Source organism: Ambystoma mexicanum, chromosome 9 (assembly GCF_040938575.1).
Source record: "Ambystoma mexicanum isolate Mex_15411 chromosome 9, UKY_AmexF1_1, whole genome shotgun sequence".
In the NCBI taxonomy this organism is placed as follows: domain Eukaryota; kingdom Metazoa; phylum Chordata; class Amphibia; order Caudata; family Ambystomatidae; genus Ambystoma; species Ambystoma mexicanum.
Window position 1 is genome coordinate 665,784,954 of NC_090931.1, and position 16,972 is coordinate 665,801,925.

General features: G+C 46.2%; 1 protein-coding gene across 5 annotated transcripts in view; it reads right to left on the bottom strand.

Moving 5' to 3' along the window:
* TRAK2 (trafficking kinesin protein 2) overlaps positions 1-16,972 on the bottom strand; it is a 522,775-nt gene that overhangs the window by 311,379 nt on the left and 194,424 nt on the right. For all 5 annotated transcript variants that reach the window (XM_069615471.1, XM_069615472.1, XM_069615469.1 and 2 more), the window contains 2 exons: positions 13,245-13,570; positions 11,476-11,670 (listed from right to left, as the gene is read on the bottom strand). In XM_069615471.1, the coding sequence (XP_069471572.1) occupies positions 11,476-11,670; positions 13,245-13,281 (232 nt within the window). In that variant the 5' untranslated portion in view covers positions 13,282-13,570. The remainder of the gene's footprint in view (positions 1-11,475; positions 11,671-13,244; positions 13,571-16,972) is intronic.

The window sequence follows — 16,972 nt, forward strand, 5'->3', positions numbered from 1 at the left end:
TGGCAGTGCTGGAGTTGGCTTGGCTGGAGGGATAGAGCGGGTGAGATGGGAGGAAAGGAGAAAGTGATCACTCCAGGAGAGAGGAGTGGTGAGAGGGATTGAAAGGGGAAGGTCTGAGATCAGAACATCCAGAGTGTGCCCTGCAGAGTGAGTCGGGCCAGATGGGAGAATAGAGAGTGAGAGAGAGTCGCAGAGGTCACAAAAGAGCCCAGTGGGGGGACAGGAAGCATCCAGGTGGATGCTGAAGTCTCCAAGAAGGAGAAGTTGAGTGGTGGAGACCAGGAGGGAAGAGGAGAGGTCTCAACTCAGAGAGTAAGGAGGAGATCTGACCAGGTGGCCGATAGATGGTAGCCACAGAAAGGGAATGGCCAGTATAGAGCGCCTGCAGACGAGGCATTCGAAAGAGGAGTAGGCCTGTGTAGGAATGATAGAGGCAGGAATCCACTCAGGGAAGATCAGGGCTACACCCACCCCGGAACAGTAGGATATGGTTGCGGAGTGAATCTTGCAGCCATCAGCGAGGAGTGTGTCCAAGCTTGTGACAGAGCTGGCCGTGAACCAGGTCTCTGTGAGACGGAGGACATCTAGGTCAAGTTCCTCCAGAAGGCGGTAGATGTCAGAGGAGTGTTTGAAAGTTGAGCGAGAGTTTAGAGTGGCAATACGGAGAAGGTTGCCAGACTTCCGGGGACGGGTACAAATCAGAGGTTTAGCCTGCAGAGGTGTAGAAGCAACCCGGGGGTTGGGGGGGGGGGTGGAAGGGGGAGGAGAGGGCAAGGTAGCCAAGCGGGGAGACAGCACGGGTAGGCGAGGAAATTGTAGAGGGGAGAGAGGGGACAGCAGGAGAAGAAAGGAAATTGATGAGGCGCAGGAAGGGTCTATCAAAGAGGAGAAGGTTGGCTTGAGGACCTTGGACCAAGACAGTACCATTCAAGTAAACAATGATGACCTTAGAGGAGTGGAAGGAGGCTAAGAGAACCTCCCACCGGGTGCCACCATTAATGGGAGAGGAAGAGAAAGGAGAGAGTACAGAGACCATACGTAGAGTCCATAGGTCTGGTGAGGGAACGACAAAGAGGAAGTCGGTGAAAGTTTGCCTGTAGGTGTCAGCGATAGGAGGCCTAGGTTGGAGGCCAGGATGTCTTTTTTAAACTTCTTCCTCCCAGATTTAGTGAGGAGAGCAGGATAGTCGATAGAGAAACAGTTAGAAAAGATAGGAGAGACAGAGAGCACCATAGAGTAGGTAGGGAGAGGAGAGAAGAGGAAGGGAGTAAGACGGGTAGGGGAGAACTCTAGGGAAGGACACAGGGCAGGGAGCAAGCAGACGAGAAAGAGGGAGATGAGACAAGTTGACGATTGGAAAAGACGACAGGCACTTAAATAGTGGTAGAAAGGTTAGCTAGATGAGTATGTTTGTCAGTGTCAGAGACCGGCTTTCCATCCATTGGGATATGGAAATTGATTGTCCAAAGGGTGGAGTGTAGTGCGTCTGCGAAAATGAGCTAAAGAAATTGTGCCAGTGGGCGGCCATTTTGGACATTCATTTCCAAAACCACAAAGAAGTCTACGTTTCGGTGCGGTCAGTCAGCAGACATGGGTTCTACCACGGTTGCAGTGTGTAGATCTGGAAGCAGATATGATCATTATGGAAGGATAGTTGGCGTATTGTTCGATCAAGGACACGCCAAGAAGGGAGTCAGTTCTACACGTGCAGTGATAAGGGGTGCCGAGAACGAGCGCGAGGGAGAGAAGCTGGGGTTTTCCACTCTTTGTTCCCCGTGCTTGCTATCTGTCCTTCGGCCGGGGGCATTCAGTAATGAATGGGCGGGGATTTGCTCCCCATAAAGAGGAGAGGTATTCCTAAAGAAAGATTCAGAGAACTGGAACCTGGGTGACGAAGTATCGCTGAGAGGGAGGATGCTCCGCTCCAGACCCCGTTAGTACGTGTGATCTCTCTGCCCACCTGCCTTGGGACTGGGTGGTGTTGTATTGGCTGAGAGGTCTTCTTCAACTGCACCAACGATGATGTAACCAATGCATTTGTCACTCATGTATGTGTATAGCCCAATCTATTCATTTTTAGAGTGGTGTGTATGCCTATATTTTGTCTGAATAAGGGGCCTGTAAGGAGCCAATTATATTCTAACTACTGGTCCGGGTGTGTATTATTGCCTCCCTGAGTCCAAGAAACCTTTGGCCCGTGTAATAAGGTGAGTGGTTGTGGATCCATTGCACGTGACAGAAAAGCAAAACTCAGTCAACCATCCGTCCAATGAATCCATCCCACCCCAACACAAAGTACTGCAGGCCCACGTGAATATGCACAGAACCAAAACAATAGTGGATACAAATTAGCCCCCCGTCCCCACAGGAGAGGTCTCCCCATCCCCCCCCCCCCCCCCCCGGTCCTCCTCCGAAGGGCAACAAATAGGAAGAACCCCTTTTCCACCCACCATATCCCATGTGCCTTACTTTGCACCACACAAAACTCAAAACTATGGACATTAATCTTACTCCACCTCTCCTCACCTTATCCTGCACCATCACCACTCCCTTTGTTACATCTGTGCAGTCCTAAACTAATAATTACATCTCTACCACAAGCTTGTTTTCCAGCTCCTGGAGAGGTACTACAACATCTGAATTTGTGATTTACTGACGTTTTAACCATCTACGCTGGAATCCTTGCTCCTGCTCGTTGCCCTCTGCTCAAACTGCTTGACTCCTGCCGCTGACTGGACTTCGGCCAAAGTCATTGTTGCTTCTTCAGTGCCCTTCCGTTCCCTCAGCACATAAGACTCATTCCGGATTTCATAAAATCAAGGCGAAAGAATTTCCCCACAGGAATTCTATTCCTTTTTTACGTGACCAAGAGATGAGGATCAGACATTCTCTCCAATTGGAGTCCAAGCAGTCAGGTCCTGCAAGATCTGAACCCTTTGGCCTTATTAACACACTCCTTGTTGGGATAGTGCCTTGTTAATAACACTGTCCTTGTCCAGATAATGATGACAGTGCACCACAATCTACCTTGTATCCATTCCTATTCTTCCCCCCATCCATGTGCTCAATCCATCTTCAAGGAGACACCCACTTTCTCTGCAAACAAGTGTTAACAATCTTCTGGACTACTCTCACCACTTACATTGGGGTTTCTCCTTACACTTCCTGGTATCAAAAAGGCAGCGGTTGCATCTCCTTTACCCGTTCTATACGTCCACCACCTCCTCCAGCTTAGTATGTGCTTCTAGTTCTGCCAGACATGCGCCATTAACTCCAATATATCTTCTGCGAGCATATGCATTTCAGCAAAGATATCTCCTATATACGGTTTTGTGGCCACCTCTGCTTTTGTTAAGAGGATTCATACACTGGCCGCAGCAGATGTTTACATCTTTACCCTCAGGCTAGTTTACAAATTTAGACTACTGCGATCTTTAATGCATTACTGTATCTGGCAAGTACATACAAACTTATCCCGATTGGTCCGTGCTGACAGACTACCGGGAAAGGTTCACCGCCTTTCTCTTTTGTGTTCGTCGTCCCTGTTCCACTGAGATCAGCTTGTTTTTAAGCACCCAAGTGCAATGATCCAGAGTCCCACTGAAGTGGCATGCCCACAACCTAGGGCTCAATGTCCCAATTTATACTGGACCACCTCTTAATGCAGGACAGGTGTTTGCCAATCTGATCTACTCCCTTTCCTTTGCGTCTCTGGAGAATCTGATCGCCGACCCTCAATCTTGTTTGGCCATGCCTTTTAATCCACAATTCCTCCTAATCGGTAGCAAAGTCACTCCCAAACATCACCTTCTCAAGATCCACTAATCACCTTTTACAAAACTCTGCCAAGTGCACGGTCAATAAATCCATGTTGCTCCGAACCGCGGTTAATAAGCTTTCCTCACTGTAAGGCCTCAGTCTTTATGGCTCCCTCTGGACCCATAGATCATGCTGCTGAATGGGTGGTGGGGGAGCAACTCTGCACCCCCACAGTCCTTTCCAGGTCTGCCTCCCCCTCCCGATGCTCTGTACCTTCCAACACAGGAACCTTCACTTCTCCTCTCCCAGGTAGACCTCCACATGTTCCGGCTGCCATGTCTTTCCATCTGCCTTCTTTGCCTTTCCTCACACCCTCCGGATAGCTGCCCCGACCGATCACTGCAGTGTTGCGAGAGATCGGTATCGTCGGGCCCAGGGGCCTACAATTTCACCTCCTCAATCTAGCACCACCCTTCACGACCGTATCGGCTCGTCTCCCTGGCTTCCTAGCTGAGGCAGTTCTCCAGCTGCCGCGGTATATTGTCCCACCCTCCCGTCTCCCTGGTGGCTGCCCAAGCCTCCACCACGACACCCTCGGCTTTGAGGAGGGGTAGGTGAAGGGAGTTTGCCACCAGAGCCTGCTGGTTGTGTGGGGACAATCACCCAGATCTACGGTATCTCAAGGTGTCAGTAAGAGCACTTGCCTCCGGTCTACACATTCAAAATAAGCTGCACACCACACAATTCAGCCACTCGGCACAGCGTTACCCCACCATAACCAATGTGGACAGAGAACCTGCAATAAACAATCAAGTGTTAGAACATGCAAATGATTATTGCATTTCAGAGCTTATTTTTTAAAACCTGGCTTTTAAGTCCCATCAGTAACTTCACAGACACTGCAACCAGCAGAGGTCGAGTGACTCCTGTCCACCAAGACCCGTGAAAAAGGGTTACTGCTATAGGGGCGCAAATAGTAACAGGTCATAAAAATGTTCCTAGTTGGAAGAGCTGTAAGAACTCCCCCAGACATGTCTGCATCAAGGGGTGTTGGGAAAGGCAGGGCTTGATGTTACAAAGATTTTATTAGACCCAATGTTTAGGTTTCAGGAAGACCAATCTACACATCAGCACCTCTATATAATGCCTGACTCGCGCAAGATGTACGCGTGGAGGAGCAGTCAAAGACATACTCTCAAATACGGTGCAAGGAAGGATAGAAGGTATAGGGTAGCATATAACAGTACACAACAAGGGAAGGTCTACTCCGTATTGTTGTAAAAAAATACTCTATAAAACTTTGCCACAAAATGAGTATGCAGTACTTTCCAGTTAGGTAGCTTTAAAGTACAGCTTCAGGCTAGCGACGCTGCCCGAAGGAAGGGGGCCTGTTTAAAGTGCATTGTGGTTCATCAGCTGTGGAGATTTTCCTCATCAGGGCATTTTACGAAAGTAGTCGGAAACCAGTCGATGGAAGGATTGGCTCATACATTCATCAATGATAATGATGCAGGAAAGATTTTTAGAGCACTTGTATACAGATGAAGAGCTATTGAAAAACTAGATAAGGAGAGAAGGATTACATTAGAATACCGCTCATCTTCCAGGTACCGTGATTTGGTTTTATGCAGAGCTGCAACAGAGCTCCACGTGTTCCGATAAGTGTATGGCTTGTACGTCCCCTACTTTGAGTCAGGTAGGTGCTTTAAAGTCTTCTAATAGTATGAAGTGTACTTCGTGCATCCTGAACGAGTCTTGAAGTCCTACGCATTGCCCAATTTCAGAACAGGCACCAGACCCCATGTTGGGTGAACACTTGCTTTCCTTCTGAAAAAACAAACCCCTCTCCTGGCAGTAAAGAGGACGATAAGGTGCAGATGCAGAGCCAGCAGCGACATTCTCTCTGCAGCCTAGGAACCCGTGCTGAACGCAGAATTGACACTCTGGGAGCCAGCGTCAACCACCCTCCTCGATTGATAGGTAGGTAAATAGACAGTACTGCCTCAAGATGGAAAGGTTTGGATGCAAAGGCGGGATTTCATCAACCTCTTTGGGTCAGACGGTCTTGGATATAAATGTGAACACAAAGTGTATGTCCGTTACCCGATTGCATAGTGGCTGATGCCAAACGCTTCTGCAATAGCTCTTCCTCTAGGAGGTACTGCAGCAGCGGCAACTCCTTTTCACTCTTTAGTCTACAGAGGGATTTTTCCATACAGAAGCAGGGCTTTCAAAGGACCAGGCCCTAATACACTTGTAAATTGTGCCTCGATATGAGACCCAGATGTGGAGTCCCCCCCACAAGCTGAGCCACCAGCTCTGTGACCCCGACAAAGTCACCATAAGTACTCTATAACTGCACGAATCAACAATGCAGTTATGTTGCATTGTCGCTAACCTGCCCCACCTATGTTGCATTTTCGCCCCTCTACACAAAGCGAACCTCCACACCTATGCTGCATGTTCCCTCTCCACACACAACGCTAACCTTCCCACCGCCAAATCCCAGTAACCTAACCATAGGAAGGCACCACAAAAAGGAGACTATTCAATAGACTGACACCTCACAGCGTACACATTTCCACATACGTATGCTATAGTGACCCTTTGTTTTGTTAAAAAGGGTCTTCCAAAAGAAGAGGTTTTCAAATATTTTTGTTTTAGAAGGAGCAACTGCAAAAGACAATTCCGGCAGATTGGAATAGTAGGAGTTGGATCACAGTTCTTCTGTATTGTTGAGAGATCCGTCGGCCAACCAGCATGTAACACAGATTGTTGCATAGGGGACTTTAACCCCTTGAGCCATATTTTCGTGTTTGGAAAGGATAACCTGCATGGAATAAGCATCACTCTGAAACAGGCCCAATACATCCACCTACCTTACATGTGTACTATTATTTAGTAGAGAGGACTAGTGGAAATGTGAGCCTGTTATAGCCTTACATGTTCTCATTTGAATTGCAGGCATATTTTGCAGTACATTGAGCACGTGCCTCGTGTTTTGGGACATTTGTTTAGTTACACAGGTCAGACCTCTTTTAAAAAGGTTCCTTTAATACTTGAACATTTTAAGCCACTCCAGATACTTCCGGCCCAACCCCAAAATATGATTACGTCAGTGTTTAGGACACCCCCTTAATTTTCCATCCTACGTAGAAAGCTGCTCAGAAGCGTGGGCAGAGTGAACAGGGTCTACATAAAATGCAGAGTACACTGGGATGGGAGTGCGGTTTGGGAGAGGCACGCTCCACTGCTACAGCCTGTTTCCCCAAGAACCCAGATGCACGCTACTTTCTCACAAACAGTCCAGTTTGTCCATTTCCACTTGCATTTGCAGACTGTATAATGCAGGTAAGCAGGCCAAGCGCAACCCATAGACTTCTTCTATGAGCAACAAGTTAAATATGACATTCAGGAAAATTAACTCAGCCGCAAAGAAAGACAATTACTAGCACAAACGGTCGTAGCTGAGGAAACGTCCAAAACTCCACAACGGACCTCAGTAGAGTCCAGAGACTGACCCTGAAGTGTGTGGAGCATTGCACATAAAACACGTCCCATGTATCATTGCAAATCACCCATCAAATATCAACACACCACCCCCTGGTTAACAATGCGTCGCTGTTCGCGCCCCTTCCGAACCTCGCGTTTCCCTTCTTAACATATACAAAGTTATCGAGGGGGGACATTTTGAAGCCATTTTCGAGTTGAGAAATACATTTAAAAAAAAAAAAAAATCAACTTGCTGTCGATTTTCTTTTGGGAAGGCCGTTTCGATCCGTTCCGTGGCAATTCATAGCAAATTGCGCCCTCTAGTGGGTAGATACCGTATTACAAACCAGCGCAGCTTCAAACAGAATCAAGCACCGCCTTATCTTAAAATCATACACAATTTAGCCATTTCCATTGTTGCAAGACTAAAATACGGCATACATAAGAATGTCAACATTTTTGGTTCATTTTAGTTGGCAAACAGCGGAAAACGCGCCCAAAAGGCCATTTAATTTTGACATCAAAATACAAATCACTTCAGCCATGAAACGAAAAAACATTTTTCATTGTTTTCACTAAACTCCTTGCTCATTACCTTCTCTCATTCGCCAGACGCAGCCTGGTACTCTATGCACAATTAGTCGGAATCAGTCTGAATTAAACAGACCAGACACTGGTGGTCCGCAGCCGGCCAACTGTTCAAGCCAGTGTCCGGCCTCTGTATCATGGGACCCGTTAGCGTGGTTACCCAATTTTATTTCCAAAGGTTCTTATGTGAAAGGGGTTGGGGTTGCTTACACTTTGTGATATGGGTCCACTTTGAAAAACATTTTCTGGGCCTTTTGGTTCCCAGTCCACCACTGGTTCAGGCAACAAGCATGTCAAACAAACCATGGATCACTGTGAAATATGTCCCACTTTAAGGGAGTGGGAGGTCACCAAGAAATCAAGCTGCTCCTTTCAAGGAAGTTTAAGTGCGTTTCTCCTACTCTCCCTTTAAAGCACTTTTTCGCACAATAAGATACACCACTGGGCTTCAAAGACCAATAATGAGGGAAGGCAGGATTAGCAAGAACGTTCATCAAACAAACATCCAGAGGCGCTCATCACAAGGGCCCGTCTGTGCCTCTTGCAACTCAGCACCACTTTACCTGCCACATCCATGAGAGGGGGCTGGAGCCCTTACCCTTAGGAATGGCGTCCCGGCTTCCGGAGAAGCGACCGTCCATTACGAGTGAGAATCGAAGGCACACATGCCTTATCTCGCCATTGCCCTATCTGTGCATAATATGCACAATCTAACGAGTATTATTTAAGGCACCTCAATCACGAAGCTATAGCCTGTAGCACAGCACGAGATTGCCGAAATTGTATTTCCCGTCTTATTCTACGAAATACGAGCAGCAGCCTGCAGCTTTCAAAACGGCCGACGTGTTCACTTCAACTTGCTAAGTGGACTCATTAATTCCCCACTCTGCCTTCCCATTGGCTGCACGCTCCTATTTTGCCCAAAAGGAATCACCGGCAAGTTGAAGCCGGACCTGCATCCAAAAGGGCCTCACCACAAGGACCTGTTTGTGCCCGTCAGGGCAGCCGGAGCCATGGACTTGAAATGCTGCCCGTTGCATACAATTTCTGTTTTACCACCACACTAGCGTGCTGCAGACGGTAAGCGGCATTAACGTGCATCAAGGCAGCAACGCCCTGCTAACGTCTGTGCTGCCGTATTAAGCAAACATTTCACTTTGCCTCCCGGCTACCGCTCTTAGTAAGCACGTATTCTTCCATTGTGGGATAGACTGCACAAACTACAAAGCGCCATCCCTACCCAATCTTGATCGCAAGATCTTACTCGCGCCTGCTTGATGCATAGGACACTGAAGCAAACCATACTTGTGATTTTACTAACGAACTCCTCTGTTACGAACTACCAGCCATCTTCGTAATTTCCCCAACAATGTTGCTTCTAAATGCACTAGGCCTTTTCGCTTGCTGCTCACCATCTTCTCTGGCACATGCAATACTGCCTTCTGATTTTTGATTGCGCTAGGCCCCATTGGGTTTAGTTTACCGCCCCACCCTGCAAATATCATGTTGATCACTAAGTTCGAGAACGCTAGGCCATACGACTGTTTGCTTGACAGCCTACTGCAATTGTAATACGGCTATTGTAATACTGTTTGTGATGGGCTTTTTGCTTGCCAATTTCTCCCGCAAATGTCATAATGGTCAACTCGTGTTTCATTAGGTCTTTCATTAGACTGCTTGCTCACTAGCTTGTGCAAATTTAATACTGCTTCCCTTGCTCCTGAACACACCAGGCCATATTGCCCATTACTGCAAATATGATACTTCCTCTCCTACAAGCAAACCAGGCACTGTTATATGGTGTTCCGATAGGGCTGAGCCCGAACGTCTGCAATTTCTGTCCGGCACTACTACGAGCCAGGCTCCAGCTAATCCATAGTTCCCCTACATTCAGGTTTTTCTATCAACATCAGCACTGCAATGTCCTGCACGGTCGAGTAGATCCTCAATCCCCTAGCTAATCAACTTAGTATCCCAACACACATTCTCAGCAGCATAGGCCTGACAAGTCATGCACATGCAGACTACCACAACGCCGGGTATACTACTCGCACCTAGCATTCTCATGTCGCAACACATCACAGCTACTAAAACCAACCTTGAGAGACATGTCATCCAGCTGGCGGCGAATGCCCCTTACCTTAGGCCTAGTAAACCTTGCATCTTTTGTACCATGTCCACCACACTACCACCCTCTGATACTATATTAACCACTCCATTCCTGCCTCCTTGCCAAATAAACCTAACTCGACCGCAAGGACTACAGTAAACAAAAATTGCCTGCTCACTCCACTACAATGGATTCAGATGTATGCCGCCCGATATACAGCCAGCCAACCATGCCCTACAAACACTAGAAACCTCAGGCTAGGATGGAGATTTAAACATTTTCTCCAACCACTAATCAACGATACAATCAAAACTAGCATCACGTCCCTGGATTGTAGATGAAATCGGCCTGTTTTATTAAATAAAGGATCTAAAAGAAATTAGGTGAGGGAATCTGGTGGAGTGTGTAAATCAGGTTAGGAAGGATGAGGATGGTGGTCACCAGCACTCTAGCATGAAACCAAAGCAGGTTCGAATGGATGAGATGGAAAGAGCAGGGAGTTCAAAATAAAATAAAAAAGGCAAGTAAAGTTACAGTGGAGGGGGGAAAAAAGTGCAGGTGCCAAGAATTATGCAAACCGAATCAGGCTTTATTAATCACTATGAACTTTACCAACTATGCTGCCACTCATGGCCTCGGATTAGAAAGCACATGCTTCCAACAGTTTCTTCATTTGGTCCATTTCAGTAACCCACACTGTCTACCATTATTTATTCTGACAGGTTTTAAAAATGCAACTAAAAATGCGGTGATACAAATGCAGTGATTAAGGGCTTTAAGGTAAACCAAAAAACCAGAACATCATTCCCCCAATGCCTAAAGATTCCACCCATGCGTTTTGAACACGCTGAAGGTGCATTGAAGATGAACATACCAGAAAGGTCTTGCACAAGGATGCAAGCACTATACATTCTCTGTCCCTACAGATCAGCAGCAGCATTAGCCCAGACGTGGTCAAGCTTAAAAGGAACCTCAAGGAGAAGAGCCACATGGCACAAAAGGAGAGAAAAGGGCGAGTGCCAAGCAGGCTCAACAAGGAAACAAAAAGAGAATACAACTAAACACATGGGTACTGACTAAACTAGCAGATGCAATTATATTTCCCTCTCTGGATTGTTAAATGCATGCCTTCATATTAGGGGAGCTTTCTAGGTATGGTTTGTTTTCGAATTGGAAAAATCCAAACTATCTAACGGTTGACATTGCTCTAAACTAGATATTTTTTCTTCATACAGCTACAATATTGCCCTTTTTTTATTTTTTAGAAATCGACTCTGACAACACATGGGCATTTTCTGCATATGGATTCCTCAAGTAAGCTAGCTGCCCAATGGCGGAGTGCAGAACTTGTTCCTTCTAGCTTTTGATGTCTTTTCCAGGACCGTGGCCACGTTCGAATAACCATTTTTACCCTCTAAGCGCTACACACAACAATCAGTGAAAACCCCACACACTGCAATGTATGCATTGCCAACAAAACTATGAGCAAACAAATCGAGGTGACAGTAAATTAATCGGATACTCACTCATGTAACGGAAGGTCTCCTCGGCAAGGACTGGCGACAGGCTGCTGATCCCATTGCTTTGGTGAGTAGGCGACTGGATCCAGTCCTGGTGGTCATAGAGGAAGAGGGAGTCCACACGCAGCTTGTACTGGGGCAGCTGATCTTCCAGCAGGCTCACCAACTCGACTTCAGGCAGATTTTCAGCAGAGCACACATCTGGACCAAGAACAAATGCAACAAATTAGGAGCACCAACCAACTCGGCACACATACTCCAATGCAACACTCCGATCCATGTTCTACTGAAAAGCTTCTCCATTATGTTAGAAAAAAGGGGCAACTAGCACTGGGGGACTATTGATCGGCACAGGAAGCAGTGCCACCAGTATGGGGAAGACAATGGGATTGGTTGCATACTGAAGCAGCCGACGGATTCTCCCCCATGATCGGTCAATCTACTAGGCTGAAGCAGGCACCTGATGTGGACAAATAGGATGAAGCCGAACCTGGACAGAAAGGCTAAATGAGTTAGGTGGATTCAAACCATGCACCACTGCCAACATGCATGGTTCTTTGGCTTTCTCAGGCTCTGAAAAAGAAAGTAGAGAGGAGAGGTTTGGCAAGAAGGCCAAGACAAAAGAGCTGTGGTCATCTGTTGGTGAGGGTAGACACAGGAGCAACGGGCATCTGTGCAGGTGCGTTTTCTAGGTAGAGATTGGCTAGTTTACGGAGAGGTGTTTTTGTTTGCAGATGGGAGGGCCTTGCATGCTCGAATTGCCAGGGTAATTTGGTGGGTTTTGCAAGTTGACTAGGGATGTAGCAGTGTAAGTGTTTCGGCTGGAGGATGACGTTTTCTCTAGCCATCAATGTTGGCGTTTTATCGGTGTGTGGCAAGTGAGGGTGGTTGAGCTGGTTTGTAGACTTCCTGGGGATATTTAGATGTGCACATCGTACAGTGTCTTCGAACATCTAGACATGACTGTTCAAAGGAAGTCAAATTGTGGAGGCTGAGGGTTTTTGTGTCAGCTCTGCACAACACTTGCAGATCCCAGATTTTAGTTGGCTGGCAGTGACTTGGCGCCTACTTTGGATTACAGTAAGCACATTGTGTGCCAAGGAAAGGCTCCAACTACTGCAGAACGCAGGAACTAAGATTCTGCACCATGTCTAAGGTTTAAAACATATACTCCCCTCCACCCCATAATGCATGATGTGAAGAGGTTAACAGTGGTCTTCTTGGACAAATACCAACTGGCACCAGCACGTTTTAAAGGAACCAGGGCTTCTGTTTTTGCAGTGTCAACTGGTCGCCTAGAGGCTTGGTGTCTGCATGCAGGTAGTCAGTGGGGGGTGTGGCTAATCAAACCACGAGTATTGCACTCCAAAAGGGGAAGCAGTGGATTTGCAAGTAATGCAGTGAGGGGCAAAACCCATTCACGCACCCGGTCTCCGATTGTTCCAGTAACACTGGTAGACTCTTCTCTTCAGTTAGGCTTTGCCCTGCCTGCTGTCTATATACAGCTTTCATCTGTTTACATTGTGTTTATAGTAGGCACAAAAGCGATCAAACACAACTGAACTGGTCATTAATTACGTCTAGAAATAATAACCCGTTTTGCCACCTGCCAATGTACTAACAAAGGGGAGTGTACAACTAACATGCTCTAAAGAAAACATTTTCGATAACCGTCCCACATCTGTAGTTTGATGGGGCTGAAACACAAAAGCCTAACTGGATCACGTGTCAAGTTAGAAACCCTGTTGAGGCAAATTAGGTTGAGTGTTACTTACCGGAGACCGCCACTGAATCCAGTTCACTGGAAGTCATGAGGGTAGCGTCACAACCTATTTCTCCGGAAATGGCATCCCAGGATGGAGCTCGTACTTTGGTCTGAAGGGGGATCTTTGGTTTCAGGTCAAGTTAGTGGTCATCCATTGGGTCAAGCATGGCTTCAGGCTACGTTCGTCATCTGTATCTCCACCCATGGGACAAGTCCAACTTATGGATGCTGCACACATCACAAGACAATTATGTACCCAACTGAAATAAAATATCTGGAAGGGTCATCATCAAAGCACCGGGGTCAGGTCTTGGTCCCCATTACACCAAGCAGCACCTAAACACAAATACAGGGCACATTTTAGATGTTTTATTTGAAAAAGTAGAGGATTTCACATAACAATAGAATGCTGGTACTTCTGGAAATTATTTTGACATTTTAGTTGTTGTATACTCACTAAAGATGGCTACTCTTGTGTAATCTTCGCATGGATACAGCACACTAGTTATTTAAGGTTTCTGTTATATAAATAGAGGCCTCCCACGTGGACGCATTTTCCATTCACTTTGCAACCAGTTTGCCGGCGGCAGCTTTATGAGAAAAAGCTCCTTGGGTTTACTTTCAACAATAGTAAGCGCTTAGGCTTTTTTATTGCAATAATAATACGAACGTTCCGTACTACGTATTTAAATGCACTCGGTGCTTTACACATTAATTCCAGTAAAACAAATTACTAATTTTATTTATAGTGTAAATCTCTGGCCACATTTTTTTTCCTTTCTCAGCAAGAGATCATTGACTCTTCACTTGGGGGAATCACAGTGTAACCCCTCTGGTTCATGTGCATTTACTTAGCAACAGCGAGTCTTGCACTTGTGTATATCTGCTTGTTTCAGGACAATTCCCTCACAAGAACATGGCCATGGCACTTACAGTACGATTCAGTCATGTTCGTATAATACTATTTAGGAGTAACGAAAAGTTACTGAGTGCCGGTTCTAGGTAAGACTAATTTTTTGGGGTCTTCCCTTGCATAGAACTATATATCCATTCATACAGATCAGTCCACTCCTCTAAAACCGAATTCATTATGTGTTTAGGCACCCTGCACCATGATACAGGGCCATCAGCCCCTGAAGAAAATCCCCACAATAAGGATTGAAACATGTAGGGCACATATAGAGGGTTTACAACAGATGCCAATGAAATGTGCAAGCATTCAATGCACCCTCGCAACATTATCAACAAGCTTTAACAGAATACAAGGATTCCATTGTATTCAATGGTGCAATATGTGATGTATGAGAGACACTTTATTTATTTGGAAGGCAGTATCATTTTCACTTTATTGTACAGAGGTACTTGGTATTTCTTCGTGTAGAATACATACATTTTGCATTCTTGTTTTGGTGTAATTGTTTTTAACAATTTTGTAAGAAACCGTATAAGAGGTTTGATTCAGAGTTGGGTAGAGTGCTATAGGGTGCATTTGTTAGAAAAAGACTGCTTTTGTGTCTGATAACTGGTTGTCTTTTGTCTCAATAGAATCAATATTACATTTCCAAAGAACTTTCGCAAATACTGTTATATTATGAAACTAGCAAAACATTGCTGTGTAGGCAACAGTAAGATTAATGCCTCCAGTATTTCATGCCTTGAAGGCCAGCATGGCACGCCATGAAGGCCAGCATGATGAATGCTTTTTCCACTGCACACTTCAATGGACTGTTTGTCAAATTTCTTCCTCCAAGTATTTTGAGGTTGTTAGATAGTAATTTTAATGCGCTCGAGGAGGGTTAGGGTTCTGGGAAACCAAGCTTAGTGGACATGCAAAGGTTAAACACCTAGCTCGAACAAAACTCACACTTGGTACAGACGCTGCGCAATAAGTCTTAGACTAAGGAGCTCAAAGCACAATGAACATCTTCCTCAGACAAGTCAAGCTGCTAGGAACCAAGCGACCAAGAAAACTGGTGACTCTACTCGAATTGGTTCACACAAAGGACATCAAACAACTCCTCACAGAACAAATCATGGACATACCATGCAGCCAACATCCATCCTACTCCACCACACATCTTGTCCCACCAACACAAACCAAGTCACTCCACCGCTCTTTCTAGCATGTCTCTATGGTTGCAATGGAAGGAAACACCTCATCACCTTGGCCTCCATGTCTGAGCCCTCGGAATGTCAATGCCAAACTACCATGCACCACTGCATCTTTCCCTAACAAACTTGAGATCTCCACACCTCGGCACACAGAGGAACTCATCAACAGCAAGTGCAGCATAAGCAGACAAAAGCGCTGAAGAAAATTCCACCAACTACGCTTCATCACCATGAGGAACCTCCTTTCAGCACACTGGACACACCATCACCACATCCAAAGCAAACTGCTACATAACCTCAATGGAATCATACAAGAGCAGAACTAAATTCCAATCCTTGATGCACTGCATCAGTCCCTTGCAAGATCCAACAATATGCCAACCCACTAATAAATGCAAAACTAGCCATAACTTCTACACAGGCAAGGTAACAGATCAACAAGAAGCCGACAGACTAACAACTCTGAACACCTCTCAGACGTTCCACTCAACTGCTGTCAAAATACCAAAACCGCCTGAAATCGAGTTTAATTACTCTAGAAGAACTGCCAAGCCTCCCATTCTCACCCAGTGCAAAAATCGCTCTGCTTTATCATCAACTGTGACCTCTTATGCTTCAGAGGGACCAACCACTGATGGACTAGGCCATCAGGTGACGAGAGAGCGCGTCATCCCTTCTGGTTTTCTGTCTGGAACTTCATTCCAAGTGGCCATCTTGGATTGGGACATCACTTCCTGCAACTATCTTGGATGAACCCCATCGCCAGCTGTAGGCCACAGGTGGCTCCTCTGGAAACAGCAGCCACGAAGAAATGGCCTCATCACAGCAACAGCAGGGACAATATCAACCACTGATGAACTAGGCGATCAGGTGACAAGAGCGGGTCATCCCTTCGGAACTCTGTAGGGGCATCAGCCAGGGGTGTTCCAGTTAAGGGCAAAAGAGAGAAGGGTGAACACCAGCCATTGGCCAGCCTCTTTGCTTCTTCACCTATGAGCCTTTGATTTGCGTTGCCCTACTACTTTTCTAAGTACCCATTATTGCTTCTGCTCAGCTTCACCCTCACCCTCACCATACACTTTCCCTTTTACTTCTCGTCGCTCTCCTCTGCTCAGAACCATCTCCACTCTCCCCATCATCTCTTCTCCTCGACACCAACCCTCTTCTTGCTCTACTGCTCTTTGTATTCACAAAACCTACTCCCAACTGCCATTACACTTCAGCGCCTTTCCATTTCTCCGACTCAACGTCCCTCTGCTTCTACATCTCACTTCTTTCTAATGCTCTTTGGAATGCACAGTCTGTCTGCAATAAAACCTAATTTACCTCTGACTTCTTCCTTCTCATTCTCCTTACCCTTACCCTTACATAAACCTGTATTTCTCCCTCCGACACTACAACCCTTGCTGCCAGTCCAGTTTCGTGGTAGACACAATGCACAATAGTCACCATTACACAATAGTCACTATGCATTTTTACTCAGACACTATGTACCTTATTAAACGTTTTCCTTGGAATTGGTTGGGGTCTTAACTTGTGTATTCATAGTGTTGGGGTTATCCATGATGGAGGAATGGAACCAGACTCCTGATTGGCAAAAGGACGGACAAAGGGCAGTAGCAGGAC